The sequence below is a fragment of the Eubalaena glacialis genome, chromosome 5 (assembly GCF_028564815.1).
Source record: "Eubalaena glacialis isolate mEubGla1 chromosome 5, mEubGla1.1.hap2.+ XY, whole genome shotgun sequence".
Taxonomy (NCBI): Eukaryota; Metazoa; Chordata; class Mammalia; order Artiodactyla; family Balaenidae; genus Eubalaena; species Eubalaena glacialis.
The window spans coordinates 63183716-63209772 of NC_083720.1; the positions used below are offsets into that span (position 1 = coordinate 63183716).

A 26057-nucleotide genomic window follows, 5' to 3' on the forward strand; every position below is an offset into this window, starting at 1 on the left:
CTTTCTCATTTCTGGGTCTGTTCTTATCAACTGATTCACAGCTTTTTCACTTTGCTAGTAACTTTTACTGTATGCTAGACATGATTCAGTGCCAGGATTGTGTCTTCCTTTAAAGGGTGTTGATGTTTGTTTTGGGATCTTTTGCCTATTTGACCCCAGGTAACTAAACGACTTGTGGAGAGGTCTGTTTTTAAGCTTAGTAAGGTAAAAATGGAGCAGCCTTTACCTGAGGGCTGGTTTAGCCTTAATACTCTGTAATTACCTTTCTGGAGTCTTTATAAATGCTCTGTGTGTTAATGAAGTCTGTCTAACTTGGCTAGATAAAATTTGAACCCACTCCAGCAGTGTCTAAACTCTGGGAATTGTTCAACTCATAGCCCACCCTGGGAGTATTTCTACCTGGAGTTTCGACCTGCAAATATGCAGGTTCGTATTGAGCTGAAGATGGAAGGGAACTCATTTGAAGATTTTTTTTTTTTTAACATGTTTATTGGAGTATAATTGCTTTACAATGGTGTGTTAGTTCCTGCTTTCTAACAAAGTGAATCAGTTATACATATACATATGTTCCCATATCTCTTCCCTCTTGCATCTCCCTCCCTCCCACCCTCCCTATCCCACCCCTCTAGGTGGTCACAAAGCATCGAGCTGATCTCCCTGTGCTATGCAGTTGCTTCCCACTAGCTATCTATTTTACGTTTGGTAGTGTATATATGTCCATGCCACTCTCTCACCCTGTCACATCTCACCCCTCCCCCTATCCTCAAGTCCATTCTCTAGTAGGTCTGTGTCTTTATTCCCGTCTTGCCACTAGGTTCTTCATGACCTTTTTTTTTTTTTTCCCTTAGATTCCATATATATGTGTTAGCATACTGTATTTGTTTTTGTCTTTCTGACTTACTCCACTCTGTATGACAGACTCTAGGTCCATCCACCTCACTACAAATAACTCAATTTTGTTTCTTTTTATGGCTGAGTAATATTCCATTGTATATATGTGCCACATCTTCTTTATCCATTCATCTGATGATGGACACTTAGGTTGCTTCCATGTCCTGGCTATTGTAAATAAAGCTGCAATGAACATTTTGGTACATGACTCTTTTTGAATTATGGTTTTCTCAGGGTATATGCCCAGTAGTGGGATTGCTGGGTCATATGGTAGTTCTATTTTTAGTTTTTTAAGGAACCTCCATACTGTTCTCCATAGTGGCTGTATCAATTTACATTCCCACCAACAGTGCAAGAGGGTTCCCTTTTCTCCACACCCTCTCCAGCATTTATTGTTTCTAGATTTTTTGATGATGGCCATTCTGACCGGTGTGAGATGATATCTCATTGTAGTTTTGATTTGCATTTCTCTAATGATTAATGATGTTGAGCATTCTTTCATTTGTCTGTTGGCAATCTGTATATCTTCTTTGGAGAAATGTCTATTTAGGTCTTCTGCCCATTTTTGGATTGGGTTGTTTGTTGTTTTGATATTGAACTGCATGAGCTGCTTGTAAATTCTGGAGATTAATCCTTTGTCAGTTGCTTCATTTGCAAATATTTTCTCCCATTCTGAGGGTTGTCTTTTCATCTTGTTTATGGTTTCCTTTGCTGTGCAAAAGCTTTTAAGTTTCATTAGGTCCCATTTGTTTATTTTTGTTTTTATTTCCGAAGCTCTTGCTCTGCACATCTTCCCCTCTGCTCTGTAGTGTATCCTGCAATGTTTAGCTACCACAGATTCCCCTATCTCTATAGGGGAAATCAATATAGCAAAACCTCTTCAATATAGCAAAACCACCACATTCTGCTTGGGTTCCCCCATTCCGTGTGCCAGGGACTGATAAGAAGCCAAGGTGATCTTAACCCTTATGTCACTTGTTTCCCTTCTCTCCATGATCACAATCCTGGGATACCTATTGTCCTAAAGTCTGAAAATAGTTCATGTCATATGTTTTGTCCAGTTTTCTAGTTGTTTACAGTGAGAGGGCATGTTCCATACCAGTTATTTCTTCACGGACAGAAATGGGAGTCCAGAACATTTTATTTAGTCATTGCATCCATAAATCACCCTCATCTTAATTTATAGAGAAACAGTATTTTTTTCCCCATACCTTCAGACAAGAAACTGCTGCACAGTGATGGAATTTTAGCCAAAAAGAGGCAAACAATTATTAAGAAAATCTGCAGATGCAGAGACTGTATCACAAGAATAATGAAGAAAGAAATATCAGCTTAAATAGCTTGTTTCCTGTGAAGCCAACAGTTTAGTAAAAAGTGTCAAGGCACACTATTCCCTGAGAAAGACAAAGCCTCCAAGTTTTCAATTTCATCTCTGTATAGTATTAGGCAGTCACCTATAGGAATGTGAAAATCAGCTCTGTTTCAAGTCTGCTTTAAAAAAAAATAAGCTGTCTTTACCCTTGTAAAGAGCCTGCAGTCCTTTCCAGAACAAGGCAAGTTATTAATTACATTTAATTGATAATACTAATATGGTATCGATATATCTCTCCAGGCCCACTCTCTCATGCTTCCTCCTTAAGAACTGAAGGTTAAGGCCGAGCTGGACTGAAGATGTACCCTAGCCCATCCTATTTCTCTGAAACTATCGTTTCCACCTCTTTGAAGATCTTAGTGTCTCAACCCCTCATTTTTTTCCTACTCTAATCCTACCTAGGATTCCAGAGCCACTTAAATATACTTTTTCTTAAAAAATAAAAATGATTATCTTGATCCCATTTATCTCGAAGGGATCTTCTCATTCTTTTGTATTTTTTCACACCATATTGCATTTATTTGTTCATAAGCTTACATTCTACTATATGGGAGGTGTCTTGAACTGAATGAAATACATTTTTGAAGAAAATAATATATACTTTAAAATCCACCTTTTATTAAATAGGCACACATTCCCTTTATCGTGGTTCTCTTTAACAAACAAAAAAAAATCACCTTATGATGTAAGTTTGAATAGTCCCTTTCTTTCTGCAAAACCTGTGGGGGTGGTGAGAGAAGAGTGTCTGGTTTGCTTTGGCAACATTCAGATTAAACCATCTCTGCAAATTAAATCATCAGAAAGTTACAAAAGCAGTCAAGCTGATATTGTGGGCAATCAGCTACTGTTTAATTTGCAATTAAATGCACAATTTAGAAACCACTTTAAGATAATTCACCCTGGAGGGTATTGCTAGCATATCAGCTGCTATAAAACACAATTCAAGGAGGGAAAAAAAAATCACATGCAATAAGTTGATATGAAATAAGAATCTTCAACTTAGGGTATTAATCACCCAAATTGAGAAAAGTAGTCTGTCCCATAATTGTGAAACATATCGATAAAATGTTTATTCCCCAGTGTCGTCTTCTTTATGTCTGGAATTTGCAGTTAAAACTGAATGTCGTCAGGCTTGGGAGCCATCAAGTGCTTCATGCTTTACTATAGGTCAACTAAACAATGTTAAAAAAATTAAAACAAAAACCAAACAAACAACAACAAAAAAAAGCTAGGCTGTTCTGTTTCTGATTAACACAGCTGAGTTATTCATACTGTGTTTATTACAACTAACAGCCTTTCTGTAAAAGCTTAATAATAGGTGTCTTTGACAAACGAGCACGAAGCTACAGAATGTGAGATGGTGTACACAGTAACTTATTTATCAGAAAGAGATACACAGAGAATGTGGGCCAAGTGCAGAAATAGTTTTTAAATTTTATGAAAAGGATGCTGTAATCTATTGAATACTTCAGTCACAGTGGATATATAACCTACTGTCCAGAAAAGTGCCTTCTGACCTCAGCAGGGTCCAGGACATTCACTGACTAACAATGGGTATTCAAAAACATGATTTCTTTCTTTCTTTTTTTTTTTTTCTGCACCAAGAAAAGCACAGAATCTAAGCCCCAATGACAGCATCAAATATCATGGCAGAAAGCCTTAAGTGTAATCAAGAAAGCTTTATTTTCCAAAATAATAATTTTTAAAGTAAACAAAGAATACACATTAAAGCGACACCATCTGGAGCACCTTCTGCTTAGAGCTTTTCGGAGCAAAAATGCTCTCTGTGTGGAAAATATTATTGCAATATTTTTCTGTCTAAAGACACTCATGCTATGTATATAGAGAAAATTACCATGAAGATTAAAATATATATCTAGTGACTATATTCAGTGGATGGTTATCAAGTTATGAACTAGTTCATGGGGTTCATTCTCTTGCCTTTAAGAAACATTAATATATTTTAACATTTTAATCAAGGGTAGACAAGGGCAGAGAAAATATGTGAAATTAATTCATTAAGTTTATTTATGATTTGCAGCTCTGGTTCAAGCTGTTATTAGCAAAAAAATAAAGGTTAAAACTTACAGCTAGTTGGTTTCTCTTTCTTTCAATTATTCTCACTATCTTTATATGCCACCAACATGAATAATTAGAAGTTGTTTTATTTCTTAAAGCCACAATTTTATCTGTCATTGACAAGTCTACTGCAATCGACTGTACTTTACAGTCATTATTTCCCAAGGGGCTAACAGGTCAAAAGACAGATGAAAAATAGGGCAATGCAATGAAATTCTCTTATTTTTACATGATATTAAAACAGCTCTTAAACCATTACATCTATAACTAACTGGCTTTGTTTGAGTACGGGGAGAGAAGTACAGTACATATTCCCTATTTTGGTAAGTGATAAAACCATTCATAAAGTCACCCAGGCCAAAAGCTCAGGAGTCATCCTTATTTCCTACTTCGCAAAACAACTGAAAACCAGCAGATTGATTAAAAACCAACAGATTGGTCTCTCTCTCAACATCCCACCACCAAATCTAGAAAGCTACCAACATCCAAAACCATCCATCAATTCCTCTTTTCTTCCTGTTAGAATTGAGGGACCTGTCCTGTTGTCCTCTCTCTTATACCTTCACTCTTCTCCTTTTTTTTTTTTTTAATCTCTGCTCCATCAAAATATTTTAGATGGCACAAGTTCAAGCCATCTAAAACAAAATTGCACATACATTCCCTTCCTGGGTCAAATCCCTTTTACCTCATTAATCCTATTAACCTCCAGACATCCTTGACCAACTGGTTATCTAATCTGATCCCATTCCCAACCTGACTCTAATCCAGTTTCTGCTTTATCACTTCTGTTCTCCACAGAGTCCCCAGATGGACTTCCCATCACTTACCAATGGAGTATCTGTCCTCATCAGATAGCACCTGACACTTTTGACTATTCCTTCCTTCTTGAAACACTCTCTTCCTGGGCTTGGTGCCACATTCTCTCTTGGTCTCCTGCTTCACTCTCTGGATAAACTAGCTTTACACCCCACGATAGCTATTCCTCTCTGACAACCATCCCCACCTCCAACTGACCTGTATTCACCAAGGCTCCCACACGTTATTTCTTCCCTTCTCACCTGTAGACTCTCCCTAGGTGATTTCACTTTCTTTCTTCTATATGCGGGTAACTCCAAAATCTATATCCCCACCCCATTAACCAATCAGGACTGTCGGATCCATAAATATAACTCCCTCCGAGCAACTTCTCCTTAGCTGTTTATAAGCATTTCATGTTCAACATGTCGAAAATCAAACTCATTATCTCCCCAGCTCTCTCCCAGACCTGCTCTTTTTCCATTTTTCCTTATCTCAAGTCCCTTTATTTACATATGTATATACATATCCACATATATGTACACACACGTGTGAATGTGTGTATAAATATATAGACGTATGGGTCCCTGTTCAGCACCACACAAGGAGCTCTGGACACCTGCAGGCTCTTTGTTCCATCAAAGATTACAACCTAGCGCACTAACCATCTCCCAGGTTGATTCTTTATTCACACTTCTAACCTCTCTTCTTTCTGCTTCATCTTTAATTATGTAAGCATTGTATGGATACATTTTTCTAATAAAATAACATTTTAAGTTTTCTAATATAAATTTTATTTTCTAATAAAATGTTGAAATTTTAAGTTCTAGGGACTTATATTATTTATCCAGGCTTCTAGTACATTTGATGACAATTCTTGAGAGTGATCTACACAAAAGTATTGGTAAATTAATACTTAACACTTGTTTTAAAAAGAAGAAATATTTAGGTTGTTAAGTTAAAAAATGACCTTACCTTGATGTCAAAATGGATTACTGTCCTCAAATATCATATAGGTACTGGAAGGCTAAGTGCTTAAAATAGTGGCTAGTATATGGTAAGCTCTATACATTGGCGTCATTGTATTATTGTTATCTGAATATTATTGATTTGAAGAAAACAGGGAAAGCAAATGAAACCAAGATATAAGCATGTGATAAACATAGTTGTTTTCAAATGGTGCCTTTGTATGGCAGCTATTCAAAGAGATCCAAGGAAAATACCTTAGTTTTATATGTGTCCCTGTGTTTCTCCTACTCTCCTCCTGACACATTCTCTGTTCTTCCCTTTCATAAAAATGCTTTCAGCATAACTAGTTGATAACACATTAGATTAAAAACTTTAAATTATTATCAAAAACAAAATTATACAGCTTTGACCATTATTTTGGAATTCTATTAGTTTTTAACTATTCCATGAACTCAGAGTGTATCTGAATTCACCTCCTGATTCCTGTTGCCCAGGGGAAAGGTCAAGATGTCACAAAGTAACAAAACATTTAGTCTTCTGGCTTCCTTATCTAGCATTCATGAGGGAGTGCACTGCATGCAGTAAGCACTAAAGAAAAATTAAAATTGAATATCACTAACCCACATTTGGTACATTTTAATTAAAATCTATGTACAACTGGTCAAATCCTTTATAGACTAAAAATGATAGAAAACTACCTTGGCTATAGTAACCTGATCTAGAAAAAATTATGTATACATATAATAAATACAATAAATTCCACTAGCAAGTTTCTGCTTATTTGTTTAAGAACATAAGCTCTGTGAGCTCAGACACGCAATGTGTATTGCTGACCATTTTTTCCTGCCATGTTTATAACAGGCAGCAGGCATTCCATAAACATTAATAGATGACTATAAAAAGTACATTTGTGCTAGTACATTAATGCCATAATACTATCCACTATCTCATTATCACTTCTGAACATGTACGTAACAGTATTCTGAGAGAACAGTATAACTATCATCTGGTACTGAAAATCAGAATCTAAAGCATCATTGACCATTGTAAGTCCAGAAATAAATAAGTAAAAACATAAAATCCTAATTATGTTTGTAAGTTAAAAAACACACTCTGACATAAGTATTTAATCAGCAATATGTTTGCTGTCTATAGCTGTTGATATTCCCCTATGAAGTTCAAGAAAAGACAGGTTCAGATAACTACTCAACGTCATTATCCTTGTCACCAGCATGGAAATTCACCAGAGGGAAGGCTGATTTAGCTATATTTTTATATTATCATTACATATATTTTTACAAATGATCCTGTACTCTTGTGGAACTAAACATTCTGAATTAATGTAATTAAGGGATTTGAAAGCAAATAATGAAACATCAAGAGAAAACAATTTGTTCTTCCTAATTGTTGTGATATGACTCTAGCTGCTCCTTCTCAGGTTCTTTTGCTAGATCATTCCTCCTATAAAATTGGAGGCCCTAGGGCTACATCCTTGTCTCTTTTCTGTCTACAGTCCTTCTCTAGGTGAATCTGTCCAGTTCCTTGGCTAAATAAATAAGTCAAAATGCTGATGACTCAAATCTTTATCTCCAGCTGCAACCTCTCCACTTAATTCCAGGCTTGTATATCCAAATGCCCACTCACCAGCTCCACTTTGCTTTCAAATAGACATCTCAAAATTATCATTTCCAAAACCAAATTCTTGATCTACTACCCTAAACTTGCTAGTATCCTGCCTCTACTCTCCATGTACTTTTTATCTCAAAAAAACAGCACCATTCATCATTTATGTAAATGCTCAGGCCAAAAACTTTGGGGTCATCCTTGACTCTCAGAGTCATTGAATCCATCAACAGACTTGCTCACCTGCACCCTCCCAGTAGATCCTACACTCAACACTATGTCATTAGGAAGTCACGTTTTGCCTGGCCTCTGCAGCATCATCCTACCTGGATGCTCAGTTTCACTCCTGTCCTCCAAAAGCTATTCATCTGAATCACAGTAGTCATTTAAAAACGTAAGTCAGATGATTCCACTTCCTGGCTCTCAAATCAAGCAGCTTCCCATCACGCTTAGAATAAAATTCAAATCATTTTTTACATATCATGGCCTGTAAGGCCCTATATGTTCTGGCCCAGGGATATCTCCGCAATCATTTCTTCCCACTGTCACTCATGCAAATTTCCCCAGCCACAGCAGCTTCCTTGAAGACCCTGAACATTCCAAGCACAACACAGCCTTGGGGTCTTCAAAATACCCTTGACTTTGTGCCTGGTACATTCTATTCAGACTGCTGTATGGTTTGTTTCTTCACTTTATACAAATCTCTGATCAAAGATACCTTCTCTTACCATCCTATTGAGAACAGAATACTGCTCCGTCAGGCGCACTCTCTTTACCTTATTTTTTTTCAAGCATTTAAAATTAAGGGACACAATACTATGCCATTTTTTTTGGTCTGCTTATATTGTATTTCCCCCACTAGTGTAGATGCTTCATAAGGGCAGAGACCATATCTGTTTTATTCATCACTGTATCCCCAATACCTATAACAGTTCCTGATATACCGTAGAAGCTTAATATTTATTGAAAAACTGAATAAATTCGAGAAATCAGGTTTTAGTTATGCATGATTCAGGGTATTATTTATAGCCATCATACAACTACACTGAAAACATATTTACAACTGCCAAAGTGCTTCCAAATACTTATATGTGAATGTTGCAAAGGGATCAAGGTCTGTAGAAAACTCTAATAACTGATCACACTGAGTTTCTCCTAATGAATATAAAAATATGCAAGCTTCACTGGTGTACTCTTTCTACTAAAGAGAACATACACACAAACACACACACACACACACACACACACACACACGTATGATTCGGAAAATCCCCAACAGGCTATGAAATAATGGGTTCTCCTCCAAGAGGATAACCAGAATATCCAACTCCCTAGAGCTGTAGAGATAAAGAGTAAAAAGCAAAAATGCACTTACCTCCCTTTTTCTACCAAGAGCAAGACATCCAATTTTTCCCCATTTTGAAGTATTGTGCTAATTGCTGAAGGGAAAGAAGAAAAGCATGAACATATTTTTTAAAAAACCATTACACTAAATACCCTTAAAGACTACTGAGTCAGTCATATGATGTTTGGGAGTGAGCCATCATAATTTTATGTGAAATCTACTACTTCCATGTACAATAAAGAATTGTGTGCAGAATATAAAGTGAAAGAGAGAAAAAAAAAAAACTTACTTAGTTCTTGCAGTCTTCTTAAGTGCATTCTATCCTCCTGACCTTCTTGCATTTGAAGGTAAAAACGCAAACTAGATTTGTCCATAGCAAACCAGCCTTTTCTCCACTGATCCAGGGCGTGGCAGTCTTTGTAGTAGAGTTGACCAATCAAATCATAGTCAGCTTCTGTTAAGTTTTCAGCAACAAAGGGAACAAAATGCTGTTAAAACAAATACAAAAAAGTAATAAAGACAGTGGAAATAGGAAATCCCTTACATAGCTACAGATATGAGGGAAACTGGAAAAATTTGTTTTTCTATTTTAAAGATTTAGAAGGAGTCCAGATTGCAAAACAATTATTTAAACCTGCTATCAGTCTTAAAACTGAAGAGCTATAATGCAATTTCAAATGGCAGCATCTTAAGCCATTTTTCTTATACATAGATTTGAAATAGGAAGACATTCTCTTTGTTGATTTGTGGCATTTTTCAAAATGTCAACCTTCAATGTTTGTCTTCATTTGTATCTTTCACTGAATCTGTTCTTTTCCCCTTTGTGTATACCATGAATAAGATATCTACCTATAAAAAGACATACATAAAAATGACTTTACAACATTGAAAAGATCTCCATCATCAAAGCACGGCCTTAACTTGAAGAATGATTTGTCCAAGATCCTACATTAATTTCTTCTCTGCTTAAGGCTCTAGGAAGGTAGCTCTTAACCTGTTTTGACTACAACATATGAAAACCTAATGAAGTATGGACATTCTTCCCAGAATCCTGTATAAAATTTTCATGGACCTCTGAAGGTTAAGAATCTTCTCTGGATTTAGGTAATAAAACAATATTTAAATACCTTGGCTATTGCTTCTGTCCATTTTCTTTGAGCTTGAGATGTTTCAGCTCCAAATAAAAATGCACGTTCTGAGGGTAAATAGATCTCGAAGGTAAAGATGGGCCTACAGCACACAAGAATAAAACGATACCACTGGTTATGTTTGGCTTTTATGAGAAAAATAACACAAAGGTCCAGTTTTTAATTAAATTCATTTTGAAAACAGAATAATGGTGTGAAATCTATCTACCCCCTACCTACCATATTTTTCTGTTGATGATTTATATTTTATTCAAATGAGTTAAATGGAACACACTGGATCAGACAAAAGGAATATTATTCTGACTAATCACTCTACAGCATGACATTGTCGATGTCCTGATGTGACAAAGGCTGTCTTCTGTCTCCTCTTCCGTCTCAGACCACTCCTTCTTGATTTACTCTGGCCCCCTATTCAACGCAAACACTGTCCAAACAGTTCTCTAATTAGTTCGCTTCTTGTCTTACTTCACAAATTTTCCTTCCATCATCTTGTCTTATGCCAAAATTTCATCTCCTTACCATAGATAAAATTAGGGTAACATCCCAAGCCCTGAATTTTTCCTTCTGTTCCTCATCCACAGCTCCAAGTATTTCTTGGAACATGCTAAGTATATCTTCTGCCATTACTCAAAATACCTTATACCAAACTCATCTTCCTTCTTCCTCTTTCTCACCCCCAACCTACTGTATCTCCTTAGTATTCCAATTTAGAGGCATCGCCATCTACCTCATCAACAAGATCAAAACTTTGGAGCCTAATTTATTCTTCCCCTTGACATCAGCTCTTCATCCATTCAGTCAGACATTTAATGTTATCAGTTCAATCTTAAAAGTCTCTCAACCCACTGTTTTTCTTTTTAATTATTTCTTCCTCTAGCTAAACTTTCAGTAATTACAGTCTCTCTCCCTCCAACCTCTTCTTTATCACTTCAGTCAGCTCTCTTCCTAAAATACAAATCCGTATGATTTTTCAGTGGCTACATTACTGATTTAAAATTCTGTAATATGCTATTGAAGGCGATTAAGAATCTGGCTGTAGCAATTATTTTTTTAACCACATCTCATTATAGATGCTTTCTCCTGCATATCTACTTGTATCAGTAACATTCCATCAAGAATATTTTATTTTTGAATATGATTATATGCTAATATAAAATTATTTAAGCAACTTAATAAATAGAATGCACTTAATATTCCATGGTAAGCCATGTTAAACTGATCATTCATTTAGAGTAAAAGCACTATTAAGATTAAAACAAAAACAAATCAACTAATAACCAGTTTTGTTCACATAAAAGAATCAAATCAGATTTACTAGAAAACAACAGTCATTTCAACTAGTATATATTGGTCATTATGTGATAATAGTAATATGTTTCATGCAATTTTATATAAATAACATAGCTTTACAAATCTCTTCCTTTTCTCACATACTTTTTTTTTTTAAACATCTTTATTGAAGTATAATTGCTTTACAATGGTGTGTTAGTTTCTGCTTTATAACAAAGTGAATCAGTTATACATATACATATGTTCCCATATCTCTTCCCTCTTGCATCTCCCTCCCTCCCACCCTCCCTATCCCACCCCTCTAGGTGGTCACAAAGCACCGAGCTGATCTCCCTGTGCTATGCGGCTGCTTCCCACTAGCTATCTATTTTACATTTGGTAGTGTATATATGTCCATGACACTCTCTCACCCTGTCACATCTCACCCCTCCCCCTCCCCATATCCTCAAGTCCATTCTCTAGTAGGTCTGTGTCTTTATTCCCGTCTTGCCACTAGGTTCTTTATGACTTTTTTTTTTTCTTTTTCCTTAGATTCCATATATATGTGTTAGCATACTGTATTTGTTTTTCTCTTTCTGACTTACTTCACTCTGTATGACAGACTCTAACTCCATCCACCTCAATACAAATACCTCCATTTCATTTCTTTTTATGGCTGAGTAATATTCCATTGTATATATGTGCCACATCTTCTTTATCCATTCATCCGATGATGGACACCTAGGTTGCTTCCATGTCCTGGCTATTGTAAACAGAGCTGCAATGAATATTTTGGTACATGACTCTTTCTGAATTATGGTTTTCTCAGGGTATATGCCCAGTAGTAGGATTGCTGGGTCGTATGGTAGTTCTATTTTTAGTTTTTTAAGGAACCTCCATACTGTTCTCCATAGTGGCTGTATCAATTTACATTCCCACCAACAGTGCAAGAGGGTTCCCTTTTCTCCACACCCTCTCCAGCATTTATTGTTTCTAGATTTTTTGATGATGGCCATTCTGACCGGTGTGAGATGATACCTCATTGTAGTTTTGATTTGCATTTCTCTAATGATTAATGATGTTGAGCATTCTTTCATGTGTCTGTTGGCAATCTGTATCTCTTCTTTGGAGAAATGTCTATTTAGGTCTTCTGCCCATTTTTGGATTGGGTTGTTTGTTTTTTTGTTATTGAGCTGCATGAGCTGCTTGTAAATCTTGGAAATTAATCCTTTGTCAGTTGCTTCATTTGCAAATATTTTCTCCCGTTCTGAGGGTTGTCTTTAGGTCTTGTTTATGGTTTCCTTTGCTGTGCAAAAGCTTTTAAGTTTCATTAGGTCCCATTTGTTTATTTGTGTTTTTATTTCCATTTCTCTAGGAGCTGGGTCAAAAAGGATCTTGCTGTGATTTATGTCATAGAGTGTTCTGCCTATGTTTTCCTCTAAGAGTTTGATAGTGTATTGTAATTTTATATAAATAACATAGCTTTACAAATCTCTTCCTTTTCTCACATAAACTTTTATTAAAATACTATGCTCCTATAAAACTGATTTTTGCAGATTTTAGTATTCATACTTTATTAATTACATGACAAAATGTGATAAGAAACTTTCACACCAAAGATTTTAGAGGGTCAACTTCCAAAAGTCCTCACAGAGTCCTATTAAACTATTTTGTAAGTCAAACATATTAAATAAAAAATGCGTACTCTTTTAATTAAAACTTTTTTGAGACCATAAAAATGCCAAAGTAGATCTTTAAGGAATTTAGTATTTCAATATGCTACTAAATATGCTTAATAGTTCATTTTATTGTGAACAAACCACTGAATTTTTTGTCATCTCTTTTAACCATGATACATTTAATGAAAGCATAAATTTTGTCATTAGTCCACTATTTTAAATAATGAATAAGTCATAAAAATTATGGGACCACATGTTCAAGAATGGAATGACATAAACGTACTTAAAATTAGATGCAAACATGTCAGCCTTTCATATTACCTAATATAATATTTAAATTTTTCCACTTTTTAGTGCATTCCCTAAGGAACTTTCAGAAGCTGAAAAATGAGTAGGCTTCAAGAAACCATTAAACTCTTCTACAAGAAGCAACTGAAGTGAAATGATAATAAAATCCTTATTACCTGGTATGATACATACCAGAAAATACTTTCAACTCCTATCCATTTAATGATAGACCTACCCGGTATTTAAACAGAAGTCTTCTTTGTGTACAGCCAGGCAGATAACTTCATTGATATTAATGGTGCCATTAGGCGTGGTAGACTTATCATTTTCATAGTAACTCAAGAAGCCTCCTTCCAGAACACACCACTTTTTATTTGTCTCTAGGAATTGAAAACAAAACAAATAATAAATTGAGCTATACCATACATCAAATTTTAAAATATGTGGTTTTAAATAATGACTGCATTCAAATAACTAAATGTATTAATTTCCTATTTTGTGTAAAGAGCATGATATTGCTGCATGGGATAAAAAGTTGTCACACTCCCTGCTCTCAAAAAATTTACAATATAGTAGCCAGGGACAGACAAGACAAAAACAGCTATGACACTGATGACCAGAGAAACAAGCAGATCCATAAAGAGACCGCTGCAAAACAACTCTGAAATGGCAAAGACTGATGTCTGTACAGAGTATTAGGAGGGAAAAACGTAGGGTTAAAAAGTAAGACTGTGGCTGATGTGAGGTAGGTGAGCAAAGAAAGAAGGAGTCAGACCCTACAATGCCCTTAATGCCCTGTGTAGGGGATTTGAAATTCATCTTGTTAAGAATTCAGCACACTATGGCCTGCAGGCAAAATCCAGATCAACACCTGTTTTTGTAAATAAAGTTTTACTGAAAAAGAGCCACACCTATTCATTTACGGATTTTCTGGGGCTGCTTTCCTGCTACAAGGGCAGAGATGACTTGTGGCAGAGACCATCTGGCCTGCAAAGCTTGAAATATTTACTATCTGGCCCTTTTCAGAAAAGTTTGCTGAGCTTTGATTTTACACTTGATGGTGAGCCACTGAAATGGTTTCAGCAGAAGAAAATTCCAGATTTAAATTTTACACACTTCCTTTCTGTGGAAAATGGATGTGAGAAGGTGAGGCTGGAGGCAGGAAACCAGTTAGGACACTGTCAAAAGAAGTCTAAGTGAAAGATGAAGATCATTCAAAGCAGGACAGTGGTAGTAAGGATAATGGAGGGGGGAGGGGGGAGACGGAATAATGGGAAAGGATGGGGGACAATAGAGAGAGACAGGAGACAGAGGGAGGAAAGGGAGAGAGAAATGCATACATGCACCTGTGTGTTTTAAAGGGATACAACATGTATTGATGGGATGTAGGGAGTAAGGGAGAATTTATTAATGGTTGTATCATTTTTAGCTTTGATTACAAGGTGGGCAGAAATGTTTACTTTTTTCTACAAGAAAATAAAATAGAAACAGTTTTAGTGCATGTAATCTGAGTTTCCTTTGATATATACTAAATGAGAGCTATCCCCTGGAAATCCAAGTAGGAACACCTATTAGGCAGATCACCCTATGAATTTGCATCTTCAGGGCAAGGAAAGGCCTCAATGACCAGAAAGTCTTTAGCATACAGCTAGTGGCTGAAAATACACAGTAACCAAGGATAAAATCTTAGGGAACTTAGGGAACAATGGATATAGAAGGGTCCACGAAAGCAATGAAGCAAATGAGAAGAGACGGTGTATAAAACAGGAAAGGGGTGAGCATTTCAGAAAGTAATGATTATCAACATTAAATATAGAAAGAGATCCAATAAAACAAGGGCAGAAAATAGCAGTTGGTCTTCAGAATAAGGAGGTAACTGCCTATACTTTAGTGAGACTTCTGTCTCTCTCAGCATCATCATGAGGTAGACCCTTCAAAGGTTAGACCCATTCTTGGAGGGAAGCTACCTTCAAACTGGAGTGGTAAGAAAAAACTTCAAACAAAATTACAGCTTTTGAAATACATTTATGACTGAAAAGGATGTTTCTAAAGCAGCAAAAAATGCTTTCTGAGCTACAATCATTCCATAATTCTGAGAAAGAACTGTGGGAGGAAAGTCACAGAAAGGGGAAACTGCCAAAAACCTACCTGGCCAAAGAAAGAGATTACATGTGAAGTTAGGACTTGGGAAATGAGACTGAAGGCTCATGGCAGAGGCCAGGCCCCGGGAGTCTTACATGACAGGTGTTCAGGAGTTTGTACCTGTAGACAAGTGGGAGCCATTGGAAGGTCTTAAACAAAAAGTGCCAAATGCATGATGCATAAAATAAATGTAAATGCAGAATCTAATTATGTTAATTCTAATGGGAAACAAATGACAGATCCCTTTTAAAAGGTGAGTACAGGCTCACTGTAAATTAGAAATATGGGCTTGAGGAGATTTAATCCTGTAGCATCATCACCATAACCCTTGATGAGCTTCATTTTTATAAGTGAAAACAGGCCAGAGGTCAAACAAAGTAGGCACAGATATTACCTTTGAGGATTTATAATAACAAAGCTGTGATAGTAAATCCTGACATTTCTATTCATCTGGGAAGCAACGAAAAACTTTAACAAAATTACGTTGGATGGCATTGGTCTGCTTGGGCGAATTCAGACAGGACACCCTCTCTGCTACAGAAGTCTTACTTTTTAGTCAGTTACCAGAAGATGTCCACCAGATGTGCACAGAATGGGCAACTCTGAGGACACAAGGTATTTACTAGACAAAAGGTTGTGTGTATGGTGGTTGGACTGGCCGGAGGGGTTGTTCTTTGTTTCTATTCAACCTTGACGTTTAGATCAGGGAAGAAAAACACTACTGGAATTTACTCACACACAACTAAAGAACTCCAGAGGTGACCTACTGAAATACTCCTATGAAGTGATATAGATACTATAACAGAGCTAGGTAACTTGGTTGTCAGCTACCACCTGTAGGATATACCTAAACTCAAAGGCTCACTGGAAACCAGAAGCAGCTGTGTACATGGATAGCCTCTCTGCTACTCTTCCTCCTCCTCCTCATCCCCTTATCATCATATGCATGTGGCATGCACTGTTCTACACATCTTATGTACAATAACTCACTGAATCCTCAGAACAACCCAGTTAGGTCAGTTGTATTACTACATACCCCTTTCCTTATACCCTGCCCACAGGCACAAGCTGGTTGACTGACCTTCCCAACATCACACAAGTACTTAGCATCAGAGCTGGGGGTAAAACCCAGGCAGTCAACTAGGGAGGCTACCCTTCTATCTACTTCACAAACTGCCTCTCTGTGCCTGTTACATGCTTGAAGCATGTATGTCCATTTTTAAAATGTATCAGGGTACAGCAGAGGTCATACCTTCAAATAGATATGGGCACAATAAATGTATGATAGTTAAGGTGAAACTATTATTTTTTGAAACCATGAAGTTGTTTCCTGATGACGAATTTCCTCAACTGATGGCATTCAGTGTTCACAGAAGATAGGAATACACACTAGGAATCCTTTTGATTTAAAATAAATGTATTACATCCTTGGAGAAACATTTTTAAACTATACGAGTTAGGTATTTATAGAACAAAAGACCTTCAAAATTCCTCACTGCTAATCTATAAAATAAAATATAAACAGATAATAGAGAATTTCTAGTAAACCATATCAACCACTTTCTTTTTAAAAATCAAACACTGTGTCAACAAATCAAGGTAAGATACCAAGGGAAAATAATACAGTTGAGGGGAGAAAACAGAAAACAAAATCAGGATGCTATTATTCAGCTCTACACTTAGGTTTAACAAGAGCTATCAATCTTTCCTTTCATGAACACTAAATTGGGAAGAAAAAGAAAAATACAGATCAGTCTTCATAACCAGAGGCTAGAAGAACTTCAAATCCTGAAAACCTGAACTGACAATTTGAAGCCTCTGTAACTCTCTGAAGGACTTGCATGCATTTTATTCCCTGACTTTTTTCTTTGTTTTTAATCAGTCTATTCTATGGCCGTCCTGACAAGCCCTGATGGAGTTATGCAGTCCAGATGCTTTCAGAGGCAAAGGTGACAACCACACTTTAGTCTCTAAATCTTTCAAATAATTCAATTTTTCCATAAAGCTGGTGCTCAACAGGAGTACCACTACTGCAGAATCTTGACAGAAAAGAAAACAAAAAAACAAAAAAACCCACCAACACTCTATGTTTCTTGGTAGTTTGACTTTTTCTTCTTCATTTTTAAGTAGACTTTTTCTGAACAAAATGTGTTTTGTTCAGAATATTAACTAATAACTATAAATGGAATATAACCTTTAAAAACTGTGAATCACTATATGGTACACCTGTAACTTATACAATGTTGTACAGAAACTATACTTCAATAAAAATTATATTAAGTCAGCTGTGCTTTTACACTGGTAGTAATGTGATTAGAGAAATGCCTATTTATTCAACAAATATTTATCACATGACTACTATGTGTGGACACTGTTTTAGGCACCAGAGATTTGATAATCCTGAATAAACCAGAAAATGCTGATGCCTCAATGATCTTTCACCCCAGAGGGGGAGAGAAACAAATCAAAGAAGGAGGGATCATTTTCATGTGATGAGTGCTATGATAGAAATAAGCAGCACACTATGAAAGAGAAGAGTTGACAGTGGGTGCACTCTTTAGTGGGCTGCCAAAGAGGTCTCTCCAGCCAGGTAGCACTGAATTGATCCCCCGAGAGATGAGAAGCAGTCAGGCTGGGGGAAGTGCGCTCCTTGCAGAGTGAACGGCAATCACAAAGGTCCAGAGGAGGCAGAAAAGAACATGGCATGTTGCAGGAACAGACAGGAAATGAGTGTGGCCAGGCATGCATAATAGGAAGGAAGGATGTGAGATGAAAGGGAGAAGGCACGAGAAGGTCTTTAAGGTCTTAATAAGGAAGAGAGTTATCCTCTGTAATGGGAAGCCATTAAATGTATTTGAATGATGGAAATACATGATCTGATTTACATTTTCAACAATCACTAAGCCTGTTTTGGGGAATGGTTTGGAGGGAAGCTAGGGCAGATATCGGCAAGTAAGCGGGGTTGGGGCATGGGATGGGGGTGGGCGTATTACAGCCCAGGCAGGACAGGATGGTGGCTGGAGCTAGGACGATGTTAGTGAAGATGGAGGGTAGCCAACTGATTCATGGTCTATCCTGAGTTTGAAATGAGAGACATACTGGATGGAAGAAATGAAGACCATCAAAGAATACCTTGTCATTAGATTATTTTCCAATGAAACCATTTCTGCGTGCTGCATGGTCAAAGTACAAAAGTTCAGTTTCCCATTACTTAAAACCGAATGCTCCAAAATGAGAAAACATCCCCAATTAAATTACCTATATGGAGAATGCACTGGTTTCTGTTTTTTGAAATAAATTTTAACAACAAAAATCCATAGTTAACTTATAAAAGATAAAAAGAATGATTTAGTTACAAGTTTAGAACATCAATTCAGTCCTCAAGTGATTAAGAAAAACAATCTACTTCAATGAAATATTAAAACAAACTGGTAAGTCTATAAATATTATAACCAGAATTGCCAAAAAACAAATAAAAGCTTATTTTTAGCCTGCAGAGTACTTATGATATATTGAGAAGCTTTAAGAAGAAAAGCTTATATTTCAAATTCCCTATTTCATCTTTGTATAAGTGGTTTGAAGGGTGGATCTAAGATATCCTACAATTTAGAAGAAACATTCTAGAAAGCTTGTACACTTATGAACAAGTACATTAATTGCCTAGTTATTCAATTATTTTAATAATTACTATCATCAATTCACAGATTGTTCTGATACTTTTTCCCTCCTGATCACTCAACTTTCGACTACTTAAGGGTTAAATACAGATAAGGAGCAATGGAAGATGAGAAAATCTCTGTAAAATTCATTATTTATTATTGGTTAGACTGAGTAAAGGAAGACATTAAAAACCATTTGCTGAAAGAACCAAAAAAAACCTAAACTCAAAGAATAAAAATGCTCTGCCATCTAGTGTCACCCAGCCATCACACTCACCAAAGCCAAAGTTTTACAATAACAATTATAACACAAATCAGATGTAAAACTCCGCTTCATGTCGAGTTCCTCCACCGTTCATGTGAAATCAGCATAATATCAACTATCTTGCAGAGTTTTATGAGGATTACAATGAACATAAAAAAGCGATGTCTTACATATAGTACATGCTCACTAAAGGAGAGGTACTGTTTACAGGAAAATCTAATAAAGTATACTTAATCCTAGTACAATTCTGCTGAGGGTTACAATTTTTTTTTGGAAATAAAGCCTTTAACTGAAATAATCACTTCAAATGCATGAGGATCAGGATTAACATTCTAAAGTGAGTTTTTCATCCTATTGTTCCTTTGATCGAGTAATATAGCTGGATTTTACCACCTAGGGAATTACTAACCAGGCTCCCAAGCCTCTGAACATCCATCATCAACTGGCCTGTACAGCTTAATCTCTCTTAAATTCTCTTTGTCCAGTGAGACAGAGATCATTATATTTTCATGCCTACATTTCTAAAATTAGTTCAAATGTATATAACAAGAGCATGAGGCCTCTTTCTTACTCATTTTCATATGCCTAATGCCTAGCACATGCCTGACTCAAGGAGCTGAATGGATAGATGGATAAATACCTACTATGATTCTGCTAAGATTAATGCCACAAACCTAGAATAGGTTGTTAAATCAAATTAATTCACATCATTTTTTTGAAACCATGCTTAAGCTTTATTTTACTTACACAGACACACACACACACTTATCATCAGAACAAACTGAACTACTGATAGAACATGCTGATAGAATACTGATAGAATATGTACTGAAAACTTGTCAGTTCTTCCTACATGTTGACATTTATCTATATTATCTCCCCAGTTAGGGTTTCTGTCCCGAATGCAAGGGGCTAAGTTTCACATTTCTTTGGAATAACCCTTAAATCCTGAAACAGAATTGGTTGGCCCTGAGGTAGATGTCACTGAATTCTGCTGAGAAGTCACTCAGCATTCCAAACCAGTGGTAAATCTTTGCTGCAGTGCATGAAATAATATCTGTGCCTGGAAGCATTTATAAAACCTCAAAAAAATATTTCTCTACCGCAAGATCAAATCTAACATCTTAAGGGGAAAAAACAATCAAAATTTAAACCTAATTGTTTTGATAATGAAATAAAGTTTTACCAGATAACAAATCTAAAAGGAGCAAAATACCTTCCAGCAGTTTTTTTTCTGAAGAGAGTTTGGAAGCTGCAGCAGGAGCCTGATACAAAAAGTCACAGAGAAACGTGGACTGGGAAGACTCCTGACTTAATCCACCTTCAGAATGTATGTCATGTTGAGGGAAATCTAGAAAAGTTACAGAAATAACACAGCTGAAATCTGAAATGTAAACAATTTTCCCTTTGCTTATAAATATGTAGGTGAGTTTTGAGGTAGAAGAAAAACTACTTCAAATATACCGCAGAATAACTATACAGAGGTATTTATTTTACTTTGCATAAAATTTGCAAATAAGCACTTCAGTTTTATTTATTATTCATGCATGAAAATCAGATTTAATTTTGGTGAAAATGATTATGTGGGATTAACTATTTTAATCTCCCATTTATAAAATTAAAGACACATAAAAGATTTATTTCCTAAACTTTCCCTTTAAATGAAATAAAACATGGGTCTTAATAAGCATCGTCCATCTTTTTGGTAATTACATTTTCTTTTCATTCTGATGGTTTTTCTGATTTGAGAAATAAACAGATTCGTGCTTCAGTTCTCTTAGGGATATATAAGGAGAGATCAGGCTAGTGAAGGGATAGGGACTCACCTGAGAATTTGTTATGGTAGAGAAATTCCATTTGCAGACTCTGCCCTGCCTTCTTGGCCAGCAGATAGGGGGTGCTATGCTCAGGGTCACCTGTTGCACACATGACATCTGCTCCACTGAACAGCAAAGCCATTGTTTCCAGAACATCTGGTTTCACCACAGCAGCACACAAAGCCTGGTCAATAAAACAAAATACAATTTTTAAGTGAAGAAAATATGATTCTAGCTATTAAAATGTGTGAAAGTCTGCGAATTCATTTATGAGAGGAAGTCTGTATTCCTTTTTTTTTTTTAATTTTTATTTATTTATTTATTATTTTTGGCTGCGTTGGGTCTTCGTTGCTGCGCGCGGGCTTTCTCTAGTTGCGGCGAGCGGGGGCTACTCTTCGTTGTGGTGCTCGGGCTTCTCATTGCGGTGGCTTCTCTTGTTGCGGAGCACGGGCTCTAGGCGCGTGGGCTTCACTAGTTGCGGCACGCGGGCTCAAGCTGCTCCGTGGCATGTGGGATCTTCCAGGTGCAGGGCTCGAACCCGTGTCCCCTGCATTGGCAGGCGGATTCTTAACCACTGCGCCACCAGGGAAGCCCCCTGTATTCCTTTTTAACAAATATAATAATCATTATGCCCTGAATTAACCAACAGACAAAAAAGGCCTGCTTTGCATGAATTTAAATTTCAACCGAAGATGTCCAAATCTCAATTCATTGTTTTGTTCCTGTGATGTTCCAAATCTTCAAATCCGTCATATTTGCCATGGAAGATATTTTGTATGTTTACATACTATGACAATGGCTGATGCTCAGAAAATTCAAAATATTTCAAATGTAGTAATAAAGTATCCACTGAATGTTTTGTTATGTCATATGAATGTTGTATGCATATATGTCTGTATGTCTGTATTTTCCAGAGCAATTGGGATGTGAGGAATCTTTAAATTACTTTTATGCTTTGGGAATTTGAAAGATGTGTACAAATTCAGGATTTGTGTACAAATTTCCTTTTGGAAGGGGGTATAGGTAGGGAGGAGGAACAGCAAGCAAGACACAATAAGACATGATTGACATGATATACATCATCATTGTACAAGCAGTAAAACTCCTGGAACATGAGTTTTTTTCCTTTGAAATAATAAGCTCCCTTCACAACTTTTCCCATCCCCTCTTCTTGCTTCCTCACTTTATTGGCTTTCCATTTGCTTCTGAACTCTCTGATTTGGCACCCTGATTCCGTCTGACTTCTTAGCCTTGGGTTCACCATATTCCTCCTTCCTGACATGGTGCACCTGGACAGATGACTGGTTAATTTTCTCTCTGTAATGCAACTTCAGGACAATCACTCGCTGATTATCCCAATGGGCAGCTCAGAGAAGAGTGTACAACCAAGAAGTCCCAGGACACATTCACAGCTCCAGCCTAGAGGGTCTACTACTAAAAGAGTACTTATCTTTTCTACCATGGTCTAGCTAACCTCTACAATTTCCTTCACATCAGAATCAAGAAGCCTAAATTCTTGTACCTGACTGTACTAATTTGCTAGGTGATTTTGGGCAATTCCTTCTCATCTCCAGGTCTTAGTTTCCCTGCGCCTGCAAAATGAGGATATTGGAAAGTGAAACATCTAACATCCCTCCACTGGGATATAGCCTCTGACTGCTCTCACAATCTAATCCCATGTATTTCCTCTTATTCTCTCTCTCATTACCCTATTCTTTTCCTTCACAGCGTGCTGCATTTGCTATGGTATATTTATTGGCACGCAGCTGTTTATGGTCTGTCTCCCCTGCGTGCAGATCACTCTCATGAATAAAAGAATCACATCTACTGTTTACTACAACTGTACCCCAGAACCTAAAAATGAATTCAGCAATGAGTGAGTGTGCAATAAATATCTATTCACCACGAACACTCAATGGAGAAAGGATAGTCTCTTCAACAAATGATGTTGGGAAACTGAGTAACTACGTGTGAAAAAAAAAAAAATGAAATTGGACCCCTACCTTACACCACTCTAATTTGAAATGTATTAAAGACTTAAACATAAGACCTGATACCATAAAACTTCTAGAAGAAAACATAAGTGGTAAGCTCTTTGACAGCAGTATTGGCAATGATTTTTTGGATATGACACCAAAAGCACAAGCAACAAACACAAAAATCAATAAAGGAAAGGGGGGCAGGATGCTTAACAAATTCTTTGCCAAAAGGGCAACATAAAATGGTCACAAGAAGACCTGGAATCACTCAACCAAAGGCAAATGACACTTCAAATCAATGGCACTAAACAAACTACTGCTTTTAAAAATAAATTAATTGAGTAAATGAAGTTAATTTTGGTGATACCAAGTCAACAATGTACCGGCTGAAGTTATGTTCAGTATCCTGTCCCTAAAATGGGGAAAGTTGTCGAAGTTTTAAATGGTGTGGGCCTATGTCAGATAGAAACTTCAGTTAGGGACAGAAGTTTATTCGCTATTGATAACAGATCCTCAAGTGAAATGAAGGGAAAAAAACCAATGGCACAATCTCACAAAAGGAAATAAAATTAAACAATAATTTTATGCAATAGCAAAAATATTTTTAAACTTTTTTTCAAAACCCTTGGCATATATTTAAAAAGACCTTAACATCCATGTCTTTTGTTACATTTCATTGGTTACCTTATTTAATTCTTCCTTGGTAAGAGATGCCCAAAGGGTTCTTCTGAATCTTCCTTCTTTGTATTTCTGAGTGATAAAGTTTTTTCTCTTTTCTACTGGAGAGTCCACATGTAATTCTTCATCTTTTTGAAGACTACCAGCCCAAAAGTCATTAGCTCTTTTGTTTCCAATGACAATAAAAAGCTGAATTATCAAAAAGAAATTATAAAACATGTCAATTCACAAAATGTATTTGAATCTGCAGAAAACTGACTCACATGACAAATTAAAGCATAGCTTGGTATAAAATATGCAAAATACAAGACCCAACTTTTTCCAGAAGATGGAGTGTGAAAGCAGATACTATTTCTATTTTAAATAGTCTAGCTGCTTGTAATAATGGTAAAAGATTAGCTAGAAAAGAAACTGCAAGCAACGCAAATTGCAGCAAAAGCATTATTACTTTTTTTTTTTAACATCTTTATTGGAGTATAATTGCTTTTCAATGGTGTGTTAGTTTCTGCTTTATAACAAAGTAAATCAGCTATACATATACGTATATCCCCATATCCCCTCCCTCTTGCGTCTCCCTCCTTCCCTCCCTCCCTATCCCACCCCTCTAGGTGGTCACAAAGCACGGAGCTGATCTCCCTGTGCTATGCGGCTGCTTCCCACTAGCTATCTATTTTACATTTGGTAGTATATATATTACTTTTTGAAGGTAGCTCACATTGAGACAGATTCATTTAAAATGGCTGAGTAGGTGGGCTAACGTGGTTGAGAGTGGTACAGACACCTGAGCAGAGAATGGATACAGGAGACAGCAAGTTAGACATGATCTCAGTTAGTGACAGAGCATGGCCAAGATAAAGAATAGTCGATTTTGCCAAATGTTTTCATTCACTTTTCTGATATTTTATCCATGCTGGGTTAAAAAGAAAGAAAGTCAATTCTGGCTTAAGAAAAAGCTGCCAAGCCTTTAAGAGTAGTTATTACTATTAAAGCTCCTTGTATTTTTTATTCTTAAAATAACTGTCTCATTTAGGAAGCATTCGGAAAGTTAAAGTAGAAAGTTACTACTATCAAACAGGCTATAAGCCATTTTTATAATGTGGTGAGAACTTGATCAGAGAGCTCTTAAAGCAACCACACCATCCCACTGCACACCTCCTCCTGGACCTCTGCTGACCACCACCACAGTCAAGTCGGACTCACCTCAATGAGTTCATTGCTCCAAATGCTGGCATCCATTTTCAGACTTCTAACCTTGGAATCTTTTGGTCCTAAAGATCTATGTTGCCCTGAAGTCAAAAAACAATTGATTTCTATTTGAGTTTGTATGTAAACGTATTTTACCTTTAAAAAGAAAAGTGTATATGTACGTGTATAGGTATGTGTGGATTAATATATCTTTTGAACTTAAACCAATACCTACTTTCCACCCTACAGTAGTGGTGGTAATCATACAGGAATCATAACCAACCACAATGAAGATAACAGAAATCACCATCACCACCCTGTACTGGTATAAAATTACACTTTTAAAAAGTGTGTATACATGTACATGTGTGTATATGTGTGCGTGTGTATGCATGTATGTGTGCATGTATGTATGTGTATATACGTATATATATATTTTTTTCATTGGTAATTAACTAGAAATTGTAGGTCACTGAAAACATTTTATAATGGGTCTGTGTAAATTATACATATGTGAGTGAATACAGATATCATCCCTTTACTCTTAAAAAAAACTAGCTACAACTGTAATAAATGCCTACTTAAAAATCTAAAGTCGATTCTTTATTCTACTATTATGCCTGGAAGAGAATGCCCAGCATTCTATCATAATCAATTTAATTCTGCTGTATAAATCATCATTCAGCCATTACTGGGCATTCAGGTGTATGTCAGACTCTTTCTAAGCTGAGATAGAAAAAAGGTATATAAGACATCATCCTTGATCTTAAGGACCTTTTGCCTAATGCGCATGAGAAAGCTCATTCCTCTCATTCCTCTCTCTACATTACATAGGTTCCTTTCCTCCATTCTTTGAGAAGGAAACTACTCAGAG

At 36.4% G+C, this 26057-nt stretch overlaps 1 protein-coding gene across 1 annotated transcript in view; it reads right to left on the reverse strand.

Annotated features, from left to right (window-relative positions):
• ARAP2 (ArfGAP with RhoGAP domain, ankyrin repeat and PH domain 2) overlaps positions 1-26057 on the reverse strand; it is a 192414-nt gene that overhangs the window by 92180 nt on the left and 74177 nt on the right. The window contains exons 11-18 of the mRNA XM_061191308.1: positions 25199-25284; positions 24005-24187; positions 21351-21525; positions 20741-20875; positions 13694-13838; positions 10202-10304; positions 9364-9562; positions 9105-9168 (exon numbers count right to left, since the gene is read on the reverse strand). Coding sequence (XP_061047291.1) covers positions 9105-9168; positions 9364-9562; positions 10202-10304; positions 13694-13838; positions 20741-20875; positions 21351-21525; positions 24005-24187; positions 25199-25284 — 1090 coding nt within the window. The remainder of the gene's footprint in view (positions 1-9104; positions 9169-9363; positions 9563-10201; positions 10305-13693; positions 13839-20740; positions 20876-21350; positions 21526-24004; positions 24188-25198; positions 25285-26057) is intronic.